The sequence below is a fragment of the Lepidochelys kempii genome, chromosome 1, assembly GCF_965140285.1.
Source record: "Lepidochelys kempii isolate rLepKem1 chromosome 1, rLepKem1.hap1, whole genome shotgun sequence".
Classification (NCBI taxonomy): Eukaryota; Metazoa; Chordata; order Testudines; family Cheloniidae; genus Lepidochelys; species Lepidochelys kempii.
This window is the reverse complement of record NC_136380.1, coordinates 235,558,529-235,577,188: the sequence shown is the minus strand read 5'-3', so window position 1 is coordinate 235,577,188 and position 18,660 is coordinate 235,558,529. Positions and strand designations below refer to the sequence as shown.

General features: G+C 41.0%; 1 protein-coding gene across 3 annotated transcripts in view; it reads right to left on the bottom strand.

The window, feature by feature from the left end:
- Window positions 1–7,869: 7,869 nt before the first annotated feature.
- Window positions 7,870–18,660, bottom strand: part of LOC140900805 (solute carrier organic anion transporter family member 1C1) — a 49,163-nt gene continuing 38,372 nt past the window's right edge. For 2 of the 3 annotated variants that reach the window (XM_073318653.2, XM_073318660.2), the window contains exons 12-15: window positions 18,429–18,610; window positions 15,013–15,077; window positions 13,281–13,398; window positions 7,870–10,132 (exon numbers count right to left, since the gene is read on the bottom strand). In XM_073318653.2, the coding sequence (XP_073174754.1) occupies window positions 9,910–10,132; window positions 13,281–13,398; window positions 15,013–15,077; window positions 18,429–18,610 (588 nt within the window). In that variant the 3' untranslated portion in view covers window positions 7,870–9,909. Of the gene's footprint in view, window positions 10,133–13,280; window positions 13,399–14,802; window positions 14,970–15,012; window positions 15,078–18,428; window positions 18,611–18,660 lie in introns of those variants that run through there. The other variant, XR_012155723.2, reaches the window with a different exon arrangement.

The window sequence follows — 18,660 nt, the reverse complement described above, 5'->3', positions numbered from 1 at the left end:
CCCTTTCATTACAGTGGGCCAAACCAAAACCCAATACTGAACCCTGCTTAGCTTTGGGGTGTTCAAAATCCAGATCGCATTCTGAATTCTACAGTTTGGGCCCATTTCTGCATTTACCACATATCATGGCTTCATATCTATGTTGTATTCAAATACTGTACTGATTGTGAATGTGATTAATTGCCACAATTTTAGGAGTAACTACTTCACCACCTGCAGCTGTCGGGATTTTCACTAGAGGATTTATCATGAAAATATACAAATTAGGCATTGTTGCAGATACAAAACTTGCATTGATGATTTTGTTTACATTTTGCATCTTCACTCTTTTATGTATTGTACTTGGCTATGAGAATTGCAAGGCAGCAGGATTAACAGTGACCTATGATGGTTATGGAGACTCCTTGTTACACAGATAGTAAATGTCCCTATCCTTCACTGGTAGGAGGAATATCATGCATATCCATCAGCTGAATGCCTCAGAGTGATATTTAAATTACTGTTACAACTAGAGCTGGCCCTGAACAGAGAAATTTGGATCCAGAAATGTAACGGGGTCCAAGCCTACCCAAAACACACAGTGGAGCCGAGTTCTGGTTTGGCCCTATCTTCCAGAAATGTAGAGTATGGATTTTTGAGTTTAATAGACTGATGCATTGTCTTTCAGGCCTGGATCCTGCAAATTGTTCCATGTGAGCTCACTCCCCTGAGCAAGTCTCTGAATCTCACTTTTCCTACCTTGGAAAATGGGGGTCATAATAGTTGCATAACTCACAGAGGTATTTGAGAGACCTAATTTGGCAAAGTGCCCTATAAGTGCAAAGATTATTAAGGACAGTTGGAGGCAGAGATGGGGATATAACTTGCAAATTCTGGACTCATAGCCATATGATTTCAAAAAAAGGACCATCACCGGCTTCTCCTTGAAAATGTGAACCTTTCTACTTTTGATCAAATTTGCTGTGATTCCAGGAGAGTTATGCTAACTTGACATCTAGAGAATTTAATCTAAAAAGCTTTGCACAGATCCAACTCCCATTTAAGCCAATGGAAAACTTACGTTGACTTGACTTTGATCAGCGTTCGACAGGGTCCTAGAGCATGGACTGCCAATAATGAATATGCACTGCGGTCAAACAGTGACTGATCTATAAATGTGGTATGACCTATTTCGGTTTTAAAATGCTCTTGGAATTGCACAAATGTTTCAAATAGGCCTTTTTAAAAATTGCCTATTTTTCTGGTGCCTGCTAAGTTCCAAGAGGAGCGCCACATTTTGCGAATATTAATTTGAGAATTATTCCAAGAAGAGGATGTGATGATGCCTCAAGGTTGGAATGAAATAAGTTATTTACCTATTTTGTGCAACTCCCTGTAGGAATCCCATCAAGCACCATGAAAATTCATCATTTTCAGTTTGCAGCTTTGACTGCAAATGTGTCACTAACCAGTGGGATCCTGTCTGTGGAGACAGTGGAATGATGTGCATGTCAGCTTGTCTTGCTTGCTGAATGCAAGGCTTTGACAGGGCAAGGAAAGAACAGGGTAAGAGCCTTCCCCAGTATTCTGCAAAGAAATGTCTCCCGATAAACTTTTTTTTAAAATGTACAATGCATGTCTCCACAGGTGAGGTTTCAGTCAGAGATGAACGCAACCTGCAGAACTGAGATCGATGTTTGGATGGCGGCGCTTTAATAAAAAATAATATGAGTAATTAATAACACTTACATCATACTTTTATCAATAGATCTCAAAGTGTTTTACAAAGGAGGGCTGTATCACAATACCCATTTTACAGATGGGGAAACTGAGGCACGGAGCAGTGAAATGACTTGCTCAAGGTCACCCAGGGGAGAGGCTTAGCCTGTTTGGAGTCGTTATGCTGTAAACCCCTTCAACAGCTTATTTTAGGGGCTTGAGTCAATGCCATCTGATGTCAATGGGAATCTTTCCATTGTCTTTAATAGGCTGTGGATCATGCCCTAGAAGCAGCCATCAAATGTTTCTCCCTTTCTTCCTTTACTACTTTGGAATAGCTGACATCAATTTGTGCATATTTTTGACTATTTCAGTTTCTTTATTAATTTCCTTTCCCTATCTTTTCATTAAACAAGGACAAACTGTTTAAACAGGTATTATCAAGATTGATTTTGTTACTTAGATTGTGTATCTGCTTTAGGTGTGTCAATCCAGCACTGCAATTGCTTGCAATTGATATGTATACATTGATTATGAGAGCTCTAAGAGAGAGAGTATTCTGGCTCTATTAGTTGTTTAGCTGCCACTCGATATACGCTGCAAACTGCCTTTTCAGTAGTGTGTGTGACTTCTGGATACCAAACATCCATTAATAATAAATGGGATCTAAAATAACCATATGATAGAGATTCAGGAAAATAAGCATGTGCTCATATCCACCTGTATTCAGGACAGCACTGAAATCAATAGGACATAAACATGGGCTTAAGTGCTGTCCTGCACAGGAATGTTTTCCTGAATCAGGGCTGTCAAGGTTCCTTCCCCACTCTGAATGATAGGGTACAGATGTGGGGACCTGCATGAAAAACCTCCTAAGCTTATCTTTACCAGCTTAGGTCAAAACTTCCCCAAGGTACAAAACATTCCATCCTTTGTCCTTGGATTGGCCGCTACCACCACCAAACAAATACTGGTTACTGGGGAAAAGCTGTTTGGAAACATCTTTCCCCCCAAATTACTTCCCAAAACCTTGCACCCCACTTCCTGGACAAGGTTTGGTAAAAAGCCTCACCAATTTGCCTAGGTGACTACAGACCCAGACCCTTGGATCTTAAGAACAATGAACAATCCTCCCAACACTTGCACCCCCCTTTCCTGGGGAATGTTGGATAAAAAGCCTCACCAATTTGCATAGGTGACCACAGACCCAAACCCTTGGATCTGAGAACAATGAAAAAGCATTCAGTTTTCTTACAAGAAGACTTTTAATAGAGATAGAAGTATATAGAAGTAAAGAAATCCCCCCTGTAACATCAGGATGGTAGATACCTTACAGGGTAATTAGATTCAAAACATAGAGAACCCCTCTAGGCAAAACCTTAAGTTATAAAAAGATACACAGACAGAAATAGTTATTCTATTCAGCACAATTCTTTTCTCAGCCATTTAAAGAAATCATAATCTAACGCATACCTAGCTAGATTACTTACTAAAAGTTCTAAGACTCCATTCCTGGTCTATCCCCGGCAAAGCAGCATATAGACAGACAGACCAGACCCTTTGTTTCTCTCCCTCCTCCCAGCTTTTGAAAGTATCTTGTCTCCCCATTGGTCATTTTGGTCAGGTACCAGTGAGGTCTTAACCCTTTACAGGTGAGAGGATTTTTTTCTCTGGCCAGGAGGGATTTTAAAGGGGTTTACTCTTCCCTTTATATTTATGACAAGGGCCTTGGGAATTACATGCATAAAGTAATTCTTCATAGTATGCTGAAAAAGAACCACTCTGGTTTAATCAAATATGGGCATACAGCAGGCTACATGAAAGCTTCTGTTGTCAGACATGACTAGTAATTGGTGCTTCAGTTTTTGGGTGCCCAACTTGAGACAGCTTAAAGGCACAAAATTTTCAAAGGGTCAGCGCTCAGTATTTTCTGAAAAATCAGGCTCCTTTAATGTGTCTACAGTTAGGCACCCACTTGAAAATTGAGGCCAAATTGCATGGTATTAAATATTTTAAAAGTTTTCTAGCTTCCATATCAAAACTAAAACGATACAGGAATTTACTCCATTGACTTCAATGGAATGTAAGCACATGCTTTGTGCTTGAGGAGTTCTATACTAGGGAAACTTTCCTGATGTGAGGCCTTCTATATAGGGGTTTTGGTTGTGCCTCAAAATGTGCATAAGCATGAATATGAGCCAGGTTTTTGTAGGACAGAAGAAGATTTTAATTATTTTGAGTTATGATTATTTTATGATTTAATGCGTAAGGATACAAGTATTAACTATTTTTAATTTTACATATATATCTTATCCTTCAGTTAATTATCCAATTAAACTAAAATGTGTGACACAGAATTATTTCTTATTCTAGATTAGAGAGAATTTTGAGCATGCTCCAAACCATAACTAAGCAAAAGGACTTTCTTGCAACATTTGATGTATTTCAAACTCCAGCAGACTGAACCTGTTCTAATATTTTCACTCTGCTATTTTTGTACTAGTGCTTTTGAAATTTAATTTGACATCCTGATGCATTTGTTGCTTGTTTCACTACAGCTGGAATACCAGCCCCCGTTTATTTTGGTGCTTTGGTAAACAGAACTTGCTTAAAATAGGGAAGTAAAATCTGTTGGAGTCGAGGAGCTTGTAGGATATATGATTCTAATGTGTGGGTTTTTTCTCTTTTTTGTAAACATCTTGAGAATTGCACATGAAGATATGTATTAATAGTCATAGGTCATTACAGCTGCTTTTCTTACACATTTAAAAGTCAAGAAATGCTAAAGTGAAGGCTGCATTATCTATTGGAGTAAGTTGCTCTCCTCCACGGTTATTTTCAGAGGGGCCTTGATGATAACAATTAAGGGTGATGTTATGGACTCACGCTCTGGCATAGACCTGGCCACTCAACTACTGGCCCTCTGCATAGGAAGCATGGACAGGTAAATGGGGCATTGCTGGAGCATGTCTCCATGTTGTATCTTAGAGACCAACAAATTTATTAGAGCATAAGCTTTTGTGGGCTACAGCCCACTTCATCGGATGCATTGAATTGAATGAAGTGGGCTGTAGCCCACAAAAGCTTATGCTCTAATAAATTTGTTAGTCTCTAAGGTGCCACAAGTATTCCTGGTTTTTTTGCGGATACAGACTAACATGGCTGCTACTCTGAAACCTGTCTCCATGCTGGCAATTCTCAGCTGCCAGAAGAGCCACGTGGGAACCACGAGTATCTGGGCTTAAGTTAGAGGAGCCTTCTGGGTCTTCTAATACACACTGGGCACCAAATTAGTGTAAAGCCACATTTCCACCTGTTCCATCTCTCATCTTGTAGTGAAGTGAAGACTCACCAGCAAGATGCCTCCTGCTGGTTGTCTTGGGAATTAGCTCTTCACCAGCTTCGGAGCACCCTATGCTGCCTGGTGTCTCGCCTGCCTCAGGCCCCCATGTCCCTCCCGGTGCCCCTTACCCTGGGGTTCTGCCCCAGTAGTACCCCCACTCTCTGGGTCTCCCCTCCCAGGGGAACCCCCAACCCTCCCAGGGGAACCCTCTAAGCCCACCTTGCCTCAGTGGCTACTGCCAGACATCATCTAGCCCCTGTTCACTGGGGCAGACTGCAGTGTAATGGCCACTCATCATTGGCAAGGGGGGTTTGGACCTGTTGCCTTTCCCTGCAACCCAGTACCTCTCTAGGCCTTCCTGTCAGGCTGCAGCCTGGGAGGTCACCAGGCCTAAGCTGCCCAGCTCAGCCTGCCCCTTCCCCAGCACTGCTCTGTCCATAGTACCCTTTGCTCCTTCAGGCAGCAAGGTCCATCTCTCCCCAAAGCTAGAGAGACACTCCTTTGTCTCCTGTCCCCACAGCCCTTTTATCAGGGCCAGCTGGGCCCTGACTGGCATGGCCCCAGCTGTGGCTGCTTCTCCAATCAGCCTAGCTTGGCTGCTTCAAAAAACCCCTGTTCTCCAGGAGTGGGGCAGCCACTACACTACACACTTCCTGTGCAGAGCATAGTTCTGCCAAATGCAAGATTCAGGTCCTAAGTTCTACTGTGTCTGATAAGAGCACCACAGTTCAGCTAGCTCCTCAGTTGCTGCAAAGCTGCATAACTTCATTGACTTCAATGGGACTACTCTGATTTACACCAGCAAAGCATCTGTGCTGTAAAGAAAGAGCTGTGGACAGTCTTTTCTTTCTGACCTCTGTTCCCAGGTACACCTACAGAGGCCTAGTTGCAAGGATAGGGGCACCTTTCTATTTCTTAGCTTGCCTGTTTTTATGATGGTGAAGAAATATCACACAGGAGATTGCAGTCCCACAGAAAATGGGGGACAGAAAGGAGGAGCTACAAATATCTATGTTACCTAAAAGAACAATGACTGTTTTGCAGATTCCTCTGATGAGGAGAAAGAAACCTATCTTTAGAAAACAAGCATAAGTCCACTGTTATAAATATAAAGGGAAGGGTAAACACCTTAAAATCCCTCCTGGCCAGAGGAAAAACTCTTTCACCTGTAAAGCGTTAAGAAGCTAGGATAACCCCGCTGGCACCTGACCAAAATGACCAATGAGGAGACAAGATACTTTCAAAAGCTGGGAGGAGGGAGAAAAACAAAGGGTCTATGTCTGTCTGTGTGATGCTTTTGCCGGGGACAGAACAGGAATGGAGTCTTAGAACTTAGTAAGTAATCTAGCGTTAGATATGCGTTAGATTATGATTTCTTTAAATGGCTGAGAAAATAAGCTGTGCTGAATAGAATGAATATTCCTGACTGTGTGTCTTTTTTGTAACTTAAGGTTTTGCCTAGGGGATTCTCTATGTTTTGAATCTAATTACCCTGTAAGGTATTTACCATCCTGATTTTACAGAGGTGATTCTTTTTACTGTTTCTTCTATTAAAATGTTTCTTTTCAAGAACTGAATGTTTTTTTCATTGTTCTCAGATCCAAGGGTTTGGGTCTGTGGTCACCTATGCAAATTGGTGAGGATTTTTACCAAACCTTCCCTAGGAAGTGGGGTGCAAGTGTTGGGAGGATTTTGGGGGAAAAGACGTGTCCAAACTATGTTTCCCAGTAAACCCAGTTAGAGTTTGGTGGTGGCAGTGTTTATTCCAAGGATAAAGGATAAAATTAATTTGTACCTTGGGGAAGCTTTAACCTAAGCTGGTAAAAGTAAGCTTAGGAGGTTTTCATGCAGGTCCCCACATCTGTACCCTAGAGTTCAGAGTGGGGAAGGAACCTAGACATCCACCTTGTACTAATCAAGGTGTGATCATGTGCGGTGTTGAGCACTCTGGCCACCATCCATCAAAGCACTTAGGTGTGTGCTTCACTGTCAGGGCATGAGTCATCCCACTGTACTCGACGGGACTGTTTATGCGATGGTGGAATGGTGTTTAAAAAACCAAAAGTGAGTAAACGTTTCAACTAAACCCCATATTCTCCAAAGGAGTAATGGGTAAACTCTGTCTACCTGTGACTGCACTACTATATGCATGTGCTTTAAAGTGGTGAACATGCTTAAGTGCTTTTGCTGGATCAGGGCCAGACCTGCCACCACTTTGGAAGATCAAGTTTCGAGAGAGTTGGTCTGAGTCTAATCTAATTTACACTGAGGTAACTTCAGTGGAATTACACTTGATTTAAATCAGTGTAGGAAAGAACATCAGAATGTTGCGCAATCCACATCCTCCTGTACAGTCAGGACATGAAAGGGGTAATAAAAGCAGACAGAAAATGGAAGAGAGCAACAAGAGTGGCTTAGGATTACACTATCCAGGTGAACTTTGTGACACCTGAAAACAAGCAGAATATGTGTAATGTGAACAGATTCATGCTATTAAGAATTAGAGAAGGAAACCATGTTCTACATTATGAAGTGTAACTGTTAACGATTTTTATTTGGCTTTGTAGGGGGAGTTCTACCAAAGTGGGTCAAACATCCATTATTGTGGGAACTATTTTTGGATCATTGTCTTAGGAGCTGCATTTGTTTTTAAAACTTCCTGGCAGACATAGCACAAGGCAATCAGAACATGTAAATATCGAAATGTTCAGATTTGGTCTTGGAGCTCCACGTCTGACCCAAACCCCACTCCTCTCCTGACATAGTGCTTTATCTTCAGCAAAACAGAACCTACTGTGAAAGGTAAAATAAGAGTGTGCAAACAGTGCTCTTGTTTTGTTAAAAATACTTTATTAATATATAAACAAAACATCGTGCCGCATACATTCATTGATCAGCAGGAATCAACATATTTTAATTTATCATCCCAAAAAGTAAAATGAATTGCATGTAAACCAAACTCAGTTCAAGCCACTATGTTCAGATTCATGTAACAGGGCCTGAGATGCCTCTCATTTGCAGGGTGTAAATCAGGGGTAACTCGAGAGAAGTTAATGCAATAGCACCAATGTGAGCCTGAGAAGAATGATTTTGAATCCCTGAAAGTTCAAGGATGTTTGAATCTGGGATTTTGATTCAGGCCCATCTCTAATGCTGACATACTTAGTGCTGATGTAGTTTATATTCCAACACACAAAACAGCCTGTTTTCTTCTATCTGATTGTAGCCTGAAGTCAAACAACCCTTTATAAAAGTACCCCAAAGTATGAACACGTTGGTTTAATTCTGTGAGCAGCAAAACTGGGGCAATTCTTCTGTCCAGGACCAGCATTTGAGGAGCTCTCACACCAGTGACCTGCACATGTGCCATGTCATGGGTGCTTCCTGTGCTTTTGTTTACAGCCAGACTGGTGGGGGTGTTGGTGGAAGCACAGGACCAAAGGCTCTTTGAGTATGGGGAGCCACCTGTTATTTCTCCCATGTCGGGGAAACAGAGAGAGTTCATTTTTAGACGTGTTGAGCTTCCTTCCATTTTCTATAAACTATAGCCCAAGGTATGGAAGAGATTATTCCAATCCAGTCATGCATGGTTCTCACGGCTCCTCAGGCTCGACATAGAGCCTGGAGAGCGTAGGATTTAACCCTAGAATAGAGCGAGACTTAGTCTACAGTACAAAGTTTTGCCAGCATAGCTATGGTGGCTAAGAAGACACCTGATGTAGACGTGAGTACTCAAACAGAAGAATGCTTCCTCTGGCTTAGCTAATGTTGTTCAGGGAGGTGGTATAGCTATGCCAGTAGAAGAACTCCTGTCAGCCTACACTGCATCTCCGTTAGGGGGCTCTATCAGCAAAGGCTCTGAAGTGTAGACAATCCCTAAGCCTATGACACAACATGCTGCAACAGCGGTGACAAATTACCCCAATTGTTCTTATTAGTAATATTCATTCTCTTTGAAAAGTCACAGAGCAGTCTTTGTCAGGGGGACATCACACTTCACGTAGTGAGGCTTTATTTAAAGAGATATTTTAGTAATAAATGATAGGTGCGTTTGTTATTAAGGCTCTCTCTTCTCTGGCATGTCATCGAAGCTCTATTTGAGGGCTTTTAGCACTTTATTTAATGGCCCTTTTTGGCACTTTATTGGGGGATGACGAATATATATACTGCAGTCTTTCAATTATTACAAACTTACATTGATAAAGTTCTAAAAAAAAATTTAAAAAAATCAAAGAAATGTAGCTCCAGTGTCTGCCACCTCATTGCACAGGATCAGCATAATTACACTAATGACGAGAAAAGGTTTGATTCAATACTGAAAGGTACTTTAAAACTAATACAGTATAGTCTCTCTTCTGCAGTCTATTTTGACTGGTTAATGTTTGAGCCAAATCCTGAAGTTGTCATGAAGTGTTTGAGGTCCAGGTGGTTTTTGCCTGAATGACTGAGGGACCAACCCTACAATCTTTATTCATGTTAGTAATCCTCATTCGTATGAATGTGCCCATTGAACTCAGGAAGAACAATTGACTATATAAGGATTATTTGATTTAATAAGGATTGCAAGACTAGAATTTATATAGATCAGGTTCAAAAACAGGCAAGAGTTGTTGTGAATTTTTTTATTGTAAATTTCCCATCTGTTTTTTAATTAAAATTTTGAAATTGGAAACATTTCAACCAGCCTTACAATTGTTTAAAAAACAAAATTATCATTTTTCCTGCTTTTTTGGGGGGAGGTGAGGGGTTAAAACTTGAAAAATTTCCATCGCAATTCCAAAAAGCTGTAGACTTCAGTATTTGTACCTATGCTCTACTTGTAAAACCTCCACTTGAGCATTCAGAGTTAGAAAATGCCTGTGTCCTTTTCACATGCATGTTTCTTCATTTGCCTCCAAAGCTTTGGCACAAGGAAAATTTTCATTTTTACTGACAGTAGTTGATCCCTTCCTGGATGGTACTTCTGTACTATTCAAATCTATCAGCTCATTGCTCTCTGGTCTGAATCGTTTTATTATTAAAATGAAGAGAATTATATATAAGAAACAACATCCTGCCCTCAGTCCTGCAATGAGTCCAAGATAGACATTTCTAGAAGAAAAATGAAAACATGAATGTTTGTATCATTGATACTTGAGATACAGTCAGGGTCCAAAAAGAAAAGGAGTACTTGTGGCACCTTGGAGACTAACCAATTTATTTGAGCATGAGCTTTCGTGAGCGATGAAGTGAGCTGTAGCTCACGAAAGCTCATGCTCAAATAAATTGGTTAGTCTCTAAGGTGCCACAAGTACTCCTTTTCTTTTTGCGAATACAGACTAACACAGCTGTTACTCTGAAACCTGTCAGGGTCCAAACACCCCCCTAAATAGAGAACGGGGGGTTTAAAGCCCAAAGAATAAGCAATTGAAGCTACTGATTGTATACCATGTTATTGTGCATAAAAATATGTCAAGGAAGGATTTTTATAAAAGCTTGTAATGTTCTAATCATTCTGACATATGTATGCAGACTATGGTTATGAATTTATGTAATCTGTGTATTTAGAGAACTGGGCCCACAAACTTTGGCTCCACAACAGCAGGACAGGTCTACACTGAAAATGCTGCATTGGTGTAGCTGCACCTGCTCCGCTCTAGCGCTTAAGTGTGGACTCTTCTCCTGTCGGGGTAGTTAATCCACCTCCCTGAAAGGCAGCAGCTATGTTGACAGAAGCTCTCCTGACGACATAGTGCTATCTACACAGGGGGTTAGGTCTGTATAACTAGGTCGCTGAGTGATATAGTTCTACTGATATAGGTTGGTAGTGTAGATACCTCCCATTCCCAAACCACTTGTTTACACCAAATCAGAGTCAAATAACACTCTATTGTACGACTCAGGAAAAGACAATGACGAACCATTAAACTTAATGAAAAGATAGAGACAACTGGTGATTTTCCCACTTTGAATATCTCTAGTGACTGAAGAAAAAGAAAATGCAGACTTTTTAAAATGAAAGGGATTTGAAGTGAAAAGCATCCAGAAATTGACCGACAGCCAGTGGGAGAGAAGCTATCCATGAAAAGCTAGATCCCCTCTATTGTTGGGGGGGGGGTATGCTGGGAAATTGTTCAAAGACAATAGGTATCTTGTATTGGAAAAGGGAATTTATCTAATATGTAAGTGTAAAGCCTGAGGTTGCACCATTATGTTTATTTTCTGTGTAACTTGTATGGGATTGCTTTCCCTTACTATTTCATCTTTGAATCTGTGGTTTTTCTATTAAAGAAATCTTTTGTTTATTTTTACCTGAACTATGTCTCTGTTGAGCAAACTGTGTGGAGGCTAAAGAAAGCTGGTATCTGGGGGAGGGGGTGGTGGTCTGGTTTCACATATTTGGGGGTGATGACCAGAGGGGAAAAATCCAAGTGTCTGGTAGTTAAGAACTTGGGGAGACAGATTTGGGAAGACTTGGGACCAGAAGGGCTGTTGGGGTCACCCTGCAAGGAATAACTAGGCAGGTGGAAGCCAGGGTGAGACCTTATTCTTGTGGTCTGGTTACTACCCTGGTGTCAGGGCTCTGAGCTATAGCAGCAGAGCATTAAGGCACCCAAGGTTACAGGGCAGGTGGTGACAGAACTCCTTACCGGTCTCGGTGATCCCTAAAATGTCAATACTTACCAGGCCTGAATGGAATTTGAGTGTAAGATGTAAAATATGCATTTATGAAAAGCTGCTTAGACTCTCTGAATCCTGCTAAATCACAAACACAACACTAAGAGCGAGGGTCTGGGATATATTAGGACTCCTCCTCTGCACAGTTCCGGTTGTGCAAAGAGGCCATAAACTGTTTGATAATTTCCATCAGAGAAAGGGCTCCATGCTGGGGGTGAAGGTGCTGCATTTGGCACCCTCCAACCAGCTTGGGGAGAATGTCAGGGTCGGGAGAGGGTGTAACAGAGCAGAGCTCTATCTGCAATGCCAATCTTCTACTGATGCGGGGTGGTTAATGGATCATACATTAATCACACATCTTAGTTCTGCTAGGCCTATCCTCTATTGACATAGGGTCAATCAGTGGCACAACTTAGAGCTGTCTGGCATGGGGACTTGAGGCAGCAAAACTGTGCTGCCCCCCTTTCTCCTGGACTGAGTGGATTTTTGGCACAGGAGAGAATCAACTTGAAAACACCCGCTTTGTTCTTCAGTCCTGTTTTCTATATCTGAGCCAAAGCACGTCACAGCCACACTAAAGAGCCAAGTTAGAAAAGAGCAGTTTATCCAGGGAGCATTTATTCTACTTGTATAATGACAGGTTTCAGAGTAGCAGCCGTGTTAGTCTGTATCCGCAAAAAGAAAAGGAGGACTTGTGGCACCTTTGTTAGCTCTAAGGTGCCACAAGTCCTCCTTTTCTTTCTGCTTGTATAGAAGCAGCCACCTTAGAAAAGTGTTAGCCGTTTAACCAGTCCAAGGCACAGTTGAGTGGTAGAGAAAACCCTAAAGTAAATTGTAGACACTCATTTTGCCAACCCCTAACACACAAAGCACTCCACTGAACTCAATTTCCCATTGCCGTAATATTAGTGTTCCTCAGCATTCTAAGGATTAAATTAACAACCGTTAAAAATGCAACCTTTGGTAACAGGACCTTTAGGCATAAAGAAGAGACCTTCTGCAATTTCATATGTTAGAACTAATCAAAAGAACATTGTTCCCCAGGCCTAGCTTTGATTAAGTTTATATGCTTTGAGATTGTCTGATCAATTTTGTGATTTTCTTTTTTGCCCCTGAGACTTAGTGCTAGTTGAAAAATGTTTTTTTTTCTGAAGAAAATTTTGACTTTTCATCAAAAAAGTAAAATTCAGAACCTAGAAGTTGAGGTTTTCAGCCAAAAACCCAAAATATATTTGGCTGAAAACTGATAGGAATAGCCCAACATACAGTTTAGGGCTGAAAACTTTTATTTTAGAATGGTTTGTTTTCTGACACAAATTTGAAAATTTTCAAAGATGGTACAAATTATTTTCATGAACAGTTTTGTTTAATCAAAAACCCAGTTGTCCATCCCCCTCCCCCAAAAAACAAATCAACAGAAAATTTAGTATAACTAGTAGAAAACTTCATTTAAACTCTGAAGCTGCAGCTGAATGAAGAACAGGAGACAGGAGCTATTCTGAATACCCTACAGTCAACGCTGCTTGGTAAGCCAAATTCTTTTCCCTGTTGTTTTTAGCCTTTATTCTTAATTTCATCTCACCTGAATGCTTTCGTGTCATACACTCTGCAAGACCCTGATCCTCCACACCTCTTTGTTCCCCATTTCAAGCAGGTCTGATCTATCAAAGCTCCAAAATAAATAGGCGCTGGAAGTCCACCTGCAAAGAAAATAAATTAGTAGAATGAGCGTAACATTATAACAATAACAGCGCTTAGTTTATAGTGGAGGAAGGAGCCCCTTAACAAATGGTTAGAACAGGAGCATGTGAACTCAGGACTCCTGGATTCTGCTCCCACCACTGCTAGCCTCATGACTTTAGGCAAGTTGATCAGCCTCCATGTTTGCTCAGCTGTAAAATGGTAATTTCCTACTTCCCAGCCTTGTTGTCAACTTAATTAATGCATGTAAAGTGGTTTAAATTCTTTGGATGGAGTCTTCTGTAGACTGGACAAGCATTATTATTACTCCCACATAAGAAAAAGAAAATTAATGATTCCAGTGATTCCACTTTTTCAGTTTTTTGCCTCTCTCTCAAAAAAAAGTTTAAATGTCCTCTTCTTCACATTTTCTTGAGCATCAGTCTGTTCCTGGTTTTGATTTGTGTGTCACAATTCATCACAGATTCTAATCCCATGTACATCACTATATCCATTAAAGCTGTGTAATTAAAATAGATCAGTGCTACAGCTCAGCTGAGCAAAACACTTAAGTATGTACTTAACTTTAAGCATGTGCTTAAGTCTCACTGTGTATGCTTACACAAGACAAACCCATGGTACTGTGTCTCAGAGCCCATACCAATCGACTTGGTGCATGGGTTTGGGGCTGAGAGGCTAAAAACAGTAGTGTAGACGTTCCGGCTTGGGCTAGAGCCCAGGTTCCAAGGCCTTCCTCTTATCAGGTTTCAGAGCTCAGGCTCCAGCCCAAGTGGGAATGTCTACACTGCAATCTTTAGCCCTGCAGGCCAAGCCCCAATTGACCTCCATTCTGAGACTCGGCATTGTGGGAGTTTTTTTGCAGTGTAGACATACCCATTGACTTCAGGCACTTAACGCATGTGCTTTGCTGAACTGGGGTCTAAACCATTTCTTGATCGACTGCCAAACACTTCCGTTTTCAAAACAAAAATCAATCACAATTTACAATGATCAGTGTTCAGCTTTGTTAGGAAAAATTCTTTTACAAAAATATGAAAATGGCCCAGTGAGAGCTCATTGGGAAATGGGTTCCTGCAACGGTCAGATAAGGCAGGGATGGGAGCAGAGGGAGATCTTTGTGACAGTAAGGGGGGGGAGGAGGGCGACGGAGCATGTGGAAGCTGTGGGGACGTGCCCAATGGTGGTTGTAGGAGAGAGAGTATTTGGAGATGCAGCCCTAAAGGAGCTGGGTAATCTTATCCCATTTTAAAGTCTGAAACACCAAATCATAATCCTTAGGTGCCTGCCTACGTGAATAAAACAAAAAACCTCTGCAGTTCAATCCCCTCCTTTTCCCTGACTCTTTCATTACATAGATTGTTTAACTAGACAAATATATTACATATTCATGTGCTAGGACATACCTATGAAGCATATTGAGGTGGAACATATTCAATACACTCTACAAATTTCACAAAATCAAATTTTTGGAAGGGTTTGGGGGTTTGTTTGGTTTTTTTGGTTCTGACACAGAACAAGGACATTACACCAAGTCATCTCAGGTCCATCTCTATTGTGTTCTATTTAAATCCTAAGAGGAATAAAGAAGAATAGGAAAAAAACAAAAATTTTACCTAGTATCCTTCCACACAAAGCGTCAATGCCAACCGCAAATGATTTCAAGTCTGGTGAAACAGATCTAAAAGGTAGGCGATCACATTAATTTTATATTCACGGGAAGAGCACTTAAGATAATACAGTTTTGCCAGCCTCTACACTGAGCATGTCCATATATGCTCCATTGTAACAAGTGCCACACAACTTTATTTTACATAGCAAATTTCATACAAGCCATAATGGAAAACGCTCCTCAAAGGTTTCATTTAAGATGCTGCTTCTGCACTCATTGATCTACATAGGCGTAGGAGCAGGCTTTCAGACAATCAGGTGCATTGTGTAAAAATATATGTGAAGACATCATATGAGGAAAGAAAAGTAAACATTCTATCATAATACTATTAAGGACCTGATCCGGCCAGACACTTACCCCTGAGTCCTCCTCAATGCAGTTAAAGTTAACACACAAACGTAAAGGTGTTACTGTCTCAGGGCCTGAGGCATAGCAAGGACATGGAGAGAGCATTTCAGATGACATTTGAAAGGGGCTGGAAAGTTGCTGAGGCAGACACAGAAAGGCCATTTGAGATGACTGTAATTGTGGTGAACATCACAGCTGAAAGTGGCAAGATTGTGGGCTGATACAAATTGGAAGAAGTAGGGAAGGGAATAGACACACAGCCTTTAATTCTAACCGGGCATGGAGCCATGAGTACAACGGTGTTGCATGCCAGCACAACTGTAGAAATAAATGGGACCAATTCTCATTTCCACAGGCCTGGTCTGCCCACAGTTTTTGTAGTGTTACACATGTCAGTTTAGGGTTATGTGATTATTTTTACCAATAAAGTTGCACCCCTTGGTGCAGACACAGTTATACAGGTATGAAGGTGCCTTACACCAGTATTGCTTATTTCTTTTCCTGTATGGGAAGCATCCATACTGGAAGGGGAAGGGTGTACCACTTTAACTATATTGGTGCAGTGGCCTTACGGTGGTGTTTACCCAAGCAGTGTAAGATGGCTTTAGTGTAACTGGGAGTTAGGCCCAAGTAAGTTTAAGTATCAAGTCTTCTGCACTCAAAAGTATTAAATCTCACACCCTTTAAGGGCCAGATCCTTTACTCTCAGATGGTGAAAGGCCTGGATGCGTGTGAGGAGACATGGGCTTCAATGTGATCTTCAACATGCAAATGAGGCTCTTGATTACATACTGCTGCCTTTTGCCTTCCTCTTGCTACTAGGCAAGAGTAATTTAATGACTGTGTAGCATGCAAATGACTGGGTCCTGCTGTCCTGCCAATAACTTTTTACCCTAGCTTGTATATGCAACACTCTTCACAGGAACATTTCCATAAAAGATGTATTTTAACAGTGAAATAACTAACTCAATGTAGCTAGTCACAGTAAATCACAAGTGGGGGAGGGCTGACCTCAGTTAGCTAGTGTGATAGATAGGGCAAATTTCCTGTAACATCCTTGAAAAATCTTCTTGCATTAGGCTTAAGTTTCTTTGGAGTCCCTTGTATTAAATGCAAAGTTTATGTTTTATGGTGGGATTTTATGTAACTTCTCTAATGGGGAAGATGTGGCCAGTGTAAAAGTTGGAAACAGTTATGAGCTTCAAAGAACTAGTTTAAACAATGTGGTAGACAAGAAGAAATTTTTGGGATAAACAAAGTTAAGAGCATTTCTTAGGAAATCCCTGGTGGGAACTGAATGCAAATTCTCAACTCCGGACACAACCTTTTGAAGCTATGCCTCAAGGAGAGAACCATTGTCTGTTGATCACGTGTTATTTGAGGACAAGATCAAAGGCTCAAGAAGTATAACAGGAAGGCTGCACTATTCAAGGTGGTGAGCTAAAGCTGTTATTAACTTGTAACCACACAAAAATGCCTTCGTGGGATTTGAAGAACTGACCATCTACCAGAGCCCTTGTTGGAGTTGGGGGTGATCTCTAGTAAGGTGATTAGCATGTAGGGGTTTTTTTATTGTTTTAAATATGTTTTCTCTGTAATGCTTTCACCTTAAGAATAAATGTTCTCTCTAAGAAAGAGCTGTGTGGCAACTGATAACTGTAGGCAATTACAACTGTTGATAACCTCTGAGGAGAAAGCAAAAAACAAATGCCAGCCTGTTTAGGCAGTCTGGCTTGCTGAGAAACTCAGTTTAGGAAGGGAACTGTGCAGTCTCGAAGAATTCCAGTCAGACAGGAGAGAGACATGGGTTTCTGCCCAAGATAGGTGACAGCTGAGGAGCTGGAAGCCTAGAATGAGTACCCTGGTTGGACCATGCTGAGGGAATACAGGTGCAGTTGCCCTGAACTATCACAGCTACATCAAGGGAAAACCTACCTGTGCCTCAGCTCCACTAGGATTTAACAGCGAGATAATTAGTTTGAATTAGCTATCTCAGTGTAAAAACATACCTTTCTAGGCAGTGACATCATAACCAATCCATCAGGTGAATTAAAGCAAGTCAACAGAGAACAGAAGGCAGTTTCAAACTGGTTCCTAAAACGAATGGGGAGCCAGTGGAATACATCATAATTACAGCAGTTTAGCTGTAACAGATTCTAATCCACACAGGTAGTGAGAACTGCTGCATTGAAAATCAATACAAATGAAGCAGCAATAAGTGGTGCTGTGCACCGATAATTTAAGATTATAATCTATGTTTATGAATGAACAGAAACAGACTTTGGTAAGTAAGGCAAACAATTTTAGTTTTACTTTTATGTTTAAAGGGCAGTGGTAATTGAGTTTTTTGTTTTGTTTTTTATACCAGTCAATTTTCATTGGTGCTGGAACTATTCATTTAGTTCCAATTTTAGATAAAACAGGAGATCTGATATTTCAGGGTGTGTACTGAAGTAAATCAAGTATACCGAAGACCACAAATATAACTGTAAAAGAGCAATACAGACCAGAGATTCTAATCTCAGATGCACAGCACTTTGCCTTATGTAAACCACTTTATAAAGGTGAGTTCTTTCTCAGAAAACTCTATGTGAAGTAGGTATTATATCCATTTTACAAACGGCTTAACTTGGGTACAGAGAAATTAAGTGACTTTACTAAGGTCATGCACAGAGTCAGAAAAGGAATCCATTGCTCTGACTACTGAATAATCCCCCTTTCCTTCTCCCCGCCCCCCCATCCATAATTAAGTGGAGAGGGTGGTCAGAACAAGGCCGATCCAATCCATCACATAAGTCCCAAATACAGTTTAAGTGAGACAAATGATGGCTTGGCCTTTTGCTGGCCCTTTGCACAGGGGTGGGTTTTGTAGGAAGTGCAGAAACACCCACTGCCTCTCTGAGATTAGAATTTCATTCTTCAAAGCAGAAATGAAGTGACAGAATGGTACATTAATACTTTGTTTCTGTTTGCCCAAAACTTTATGGTCAAGGTTAAGGTAAAGTATTTTACCTAAACATAATCATGTATGTAGGAGTGCCTCCTAAAGCTAAAATAAGTGCACATGTGCTCAGTAGTGCCAAAAAATAGGGAAATGTTTTAGTGCAGCTTTCTCTTTGGCACTGTCCCAGAACTGCAGAGAAATTGCCACTCTCAAGCCCTTCAACTTGCACACAGCTGCAGTTGTGAAACACCTGAAAGAGAAAGATGAGATGACTCACTTACTTCATGAGCACTCATAGAT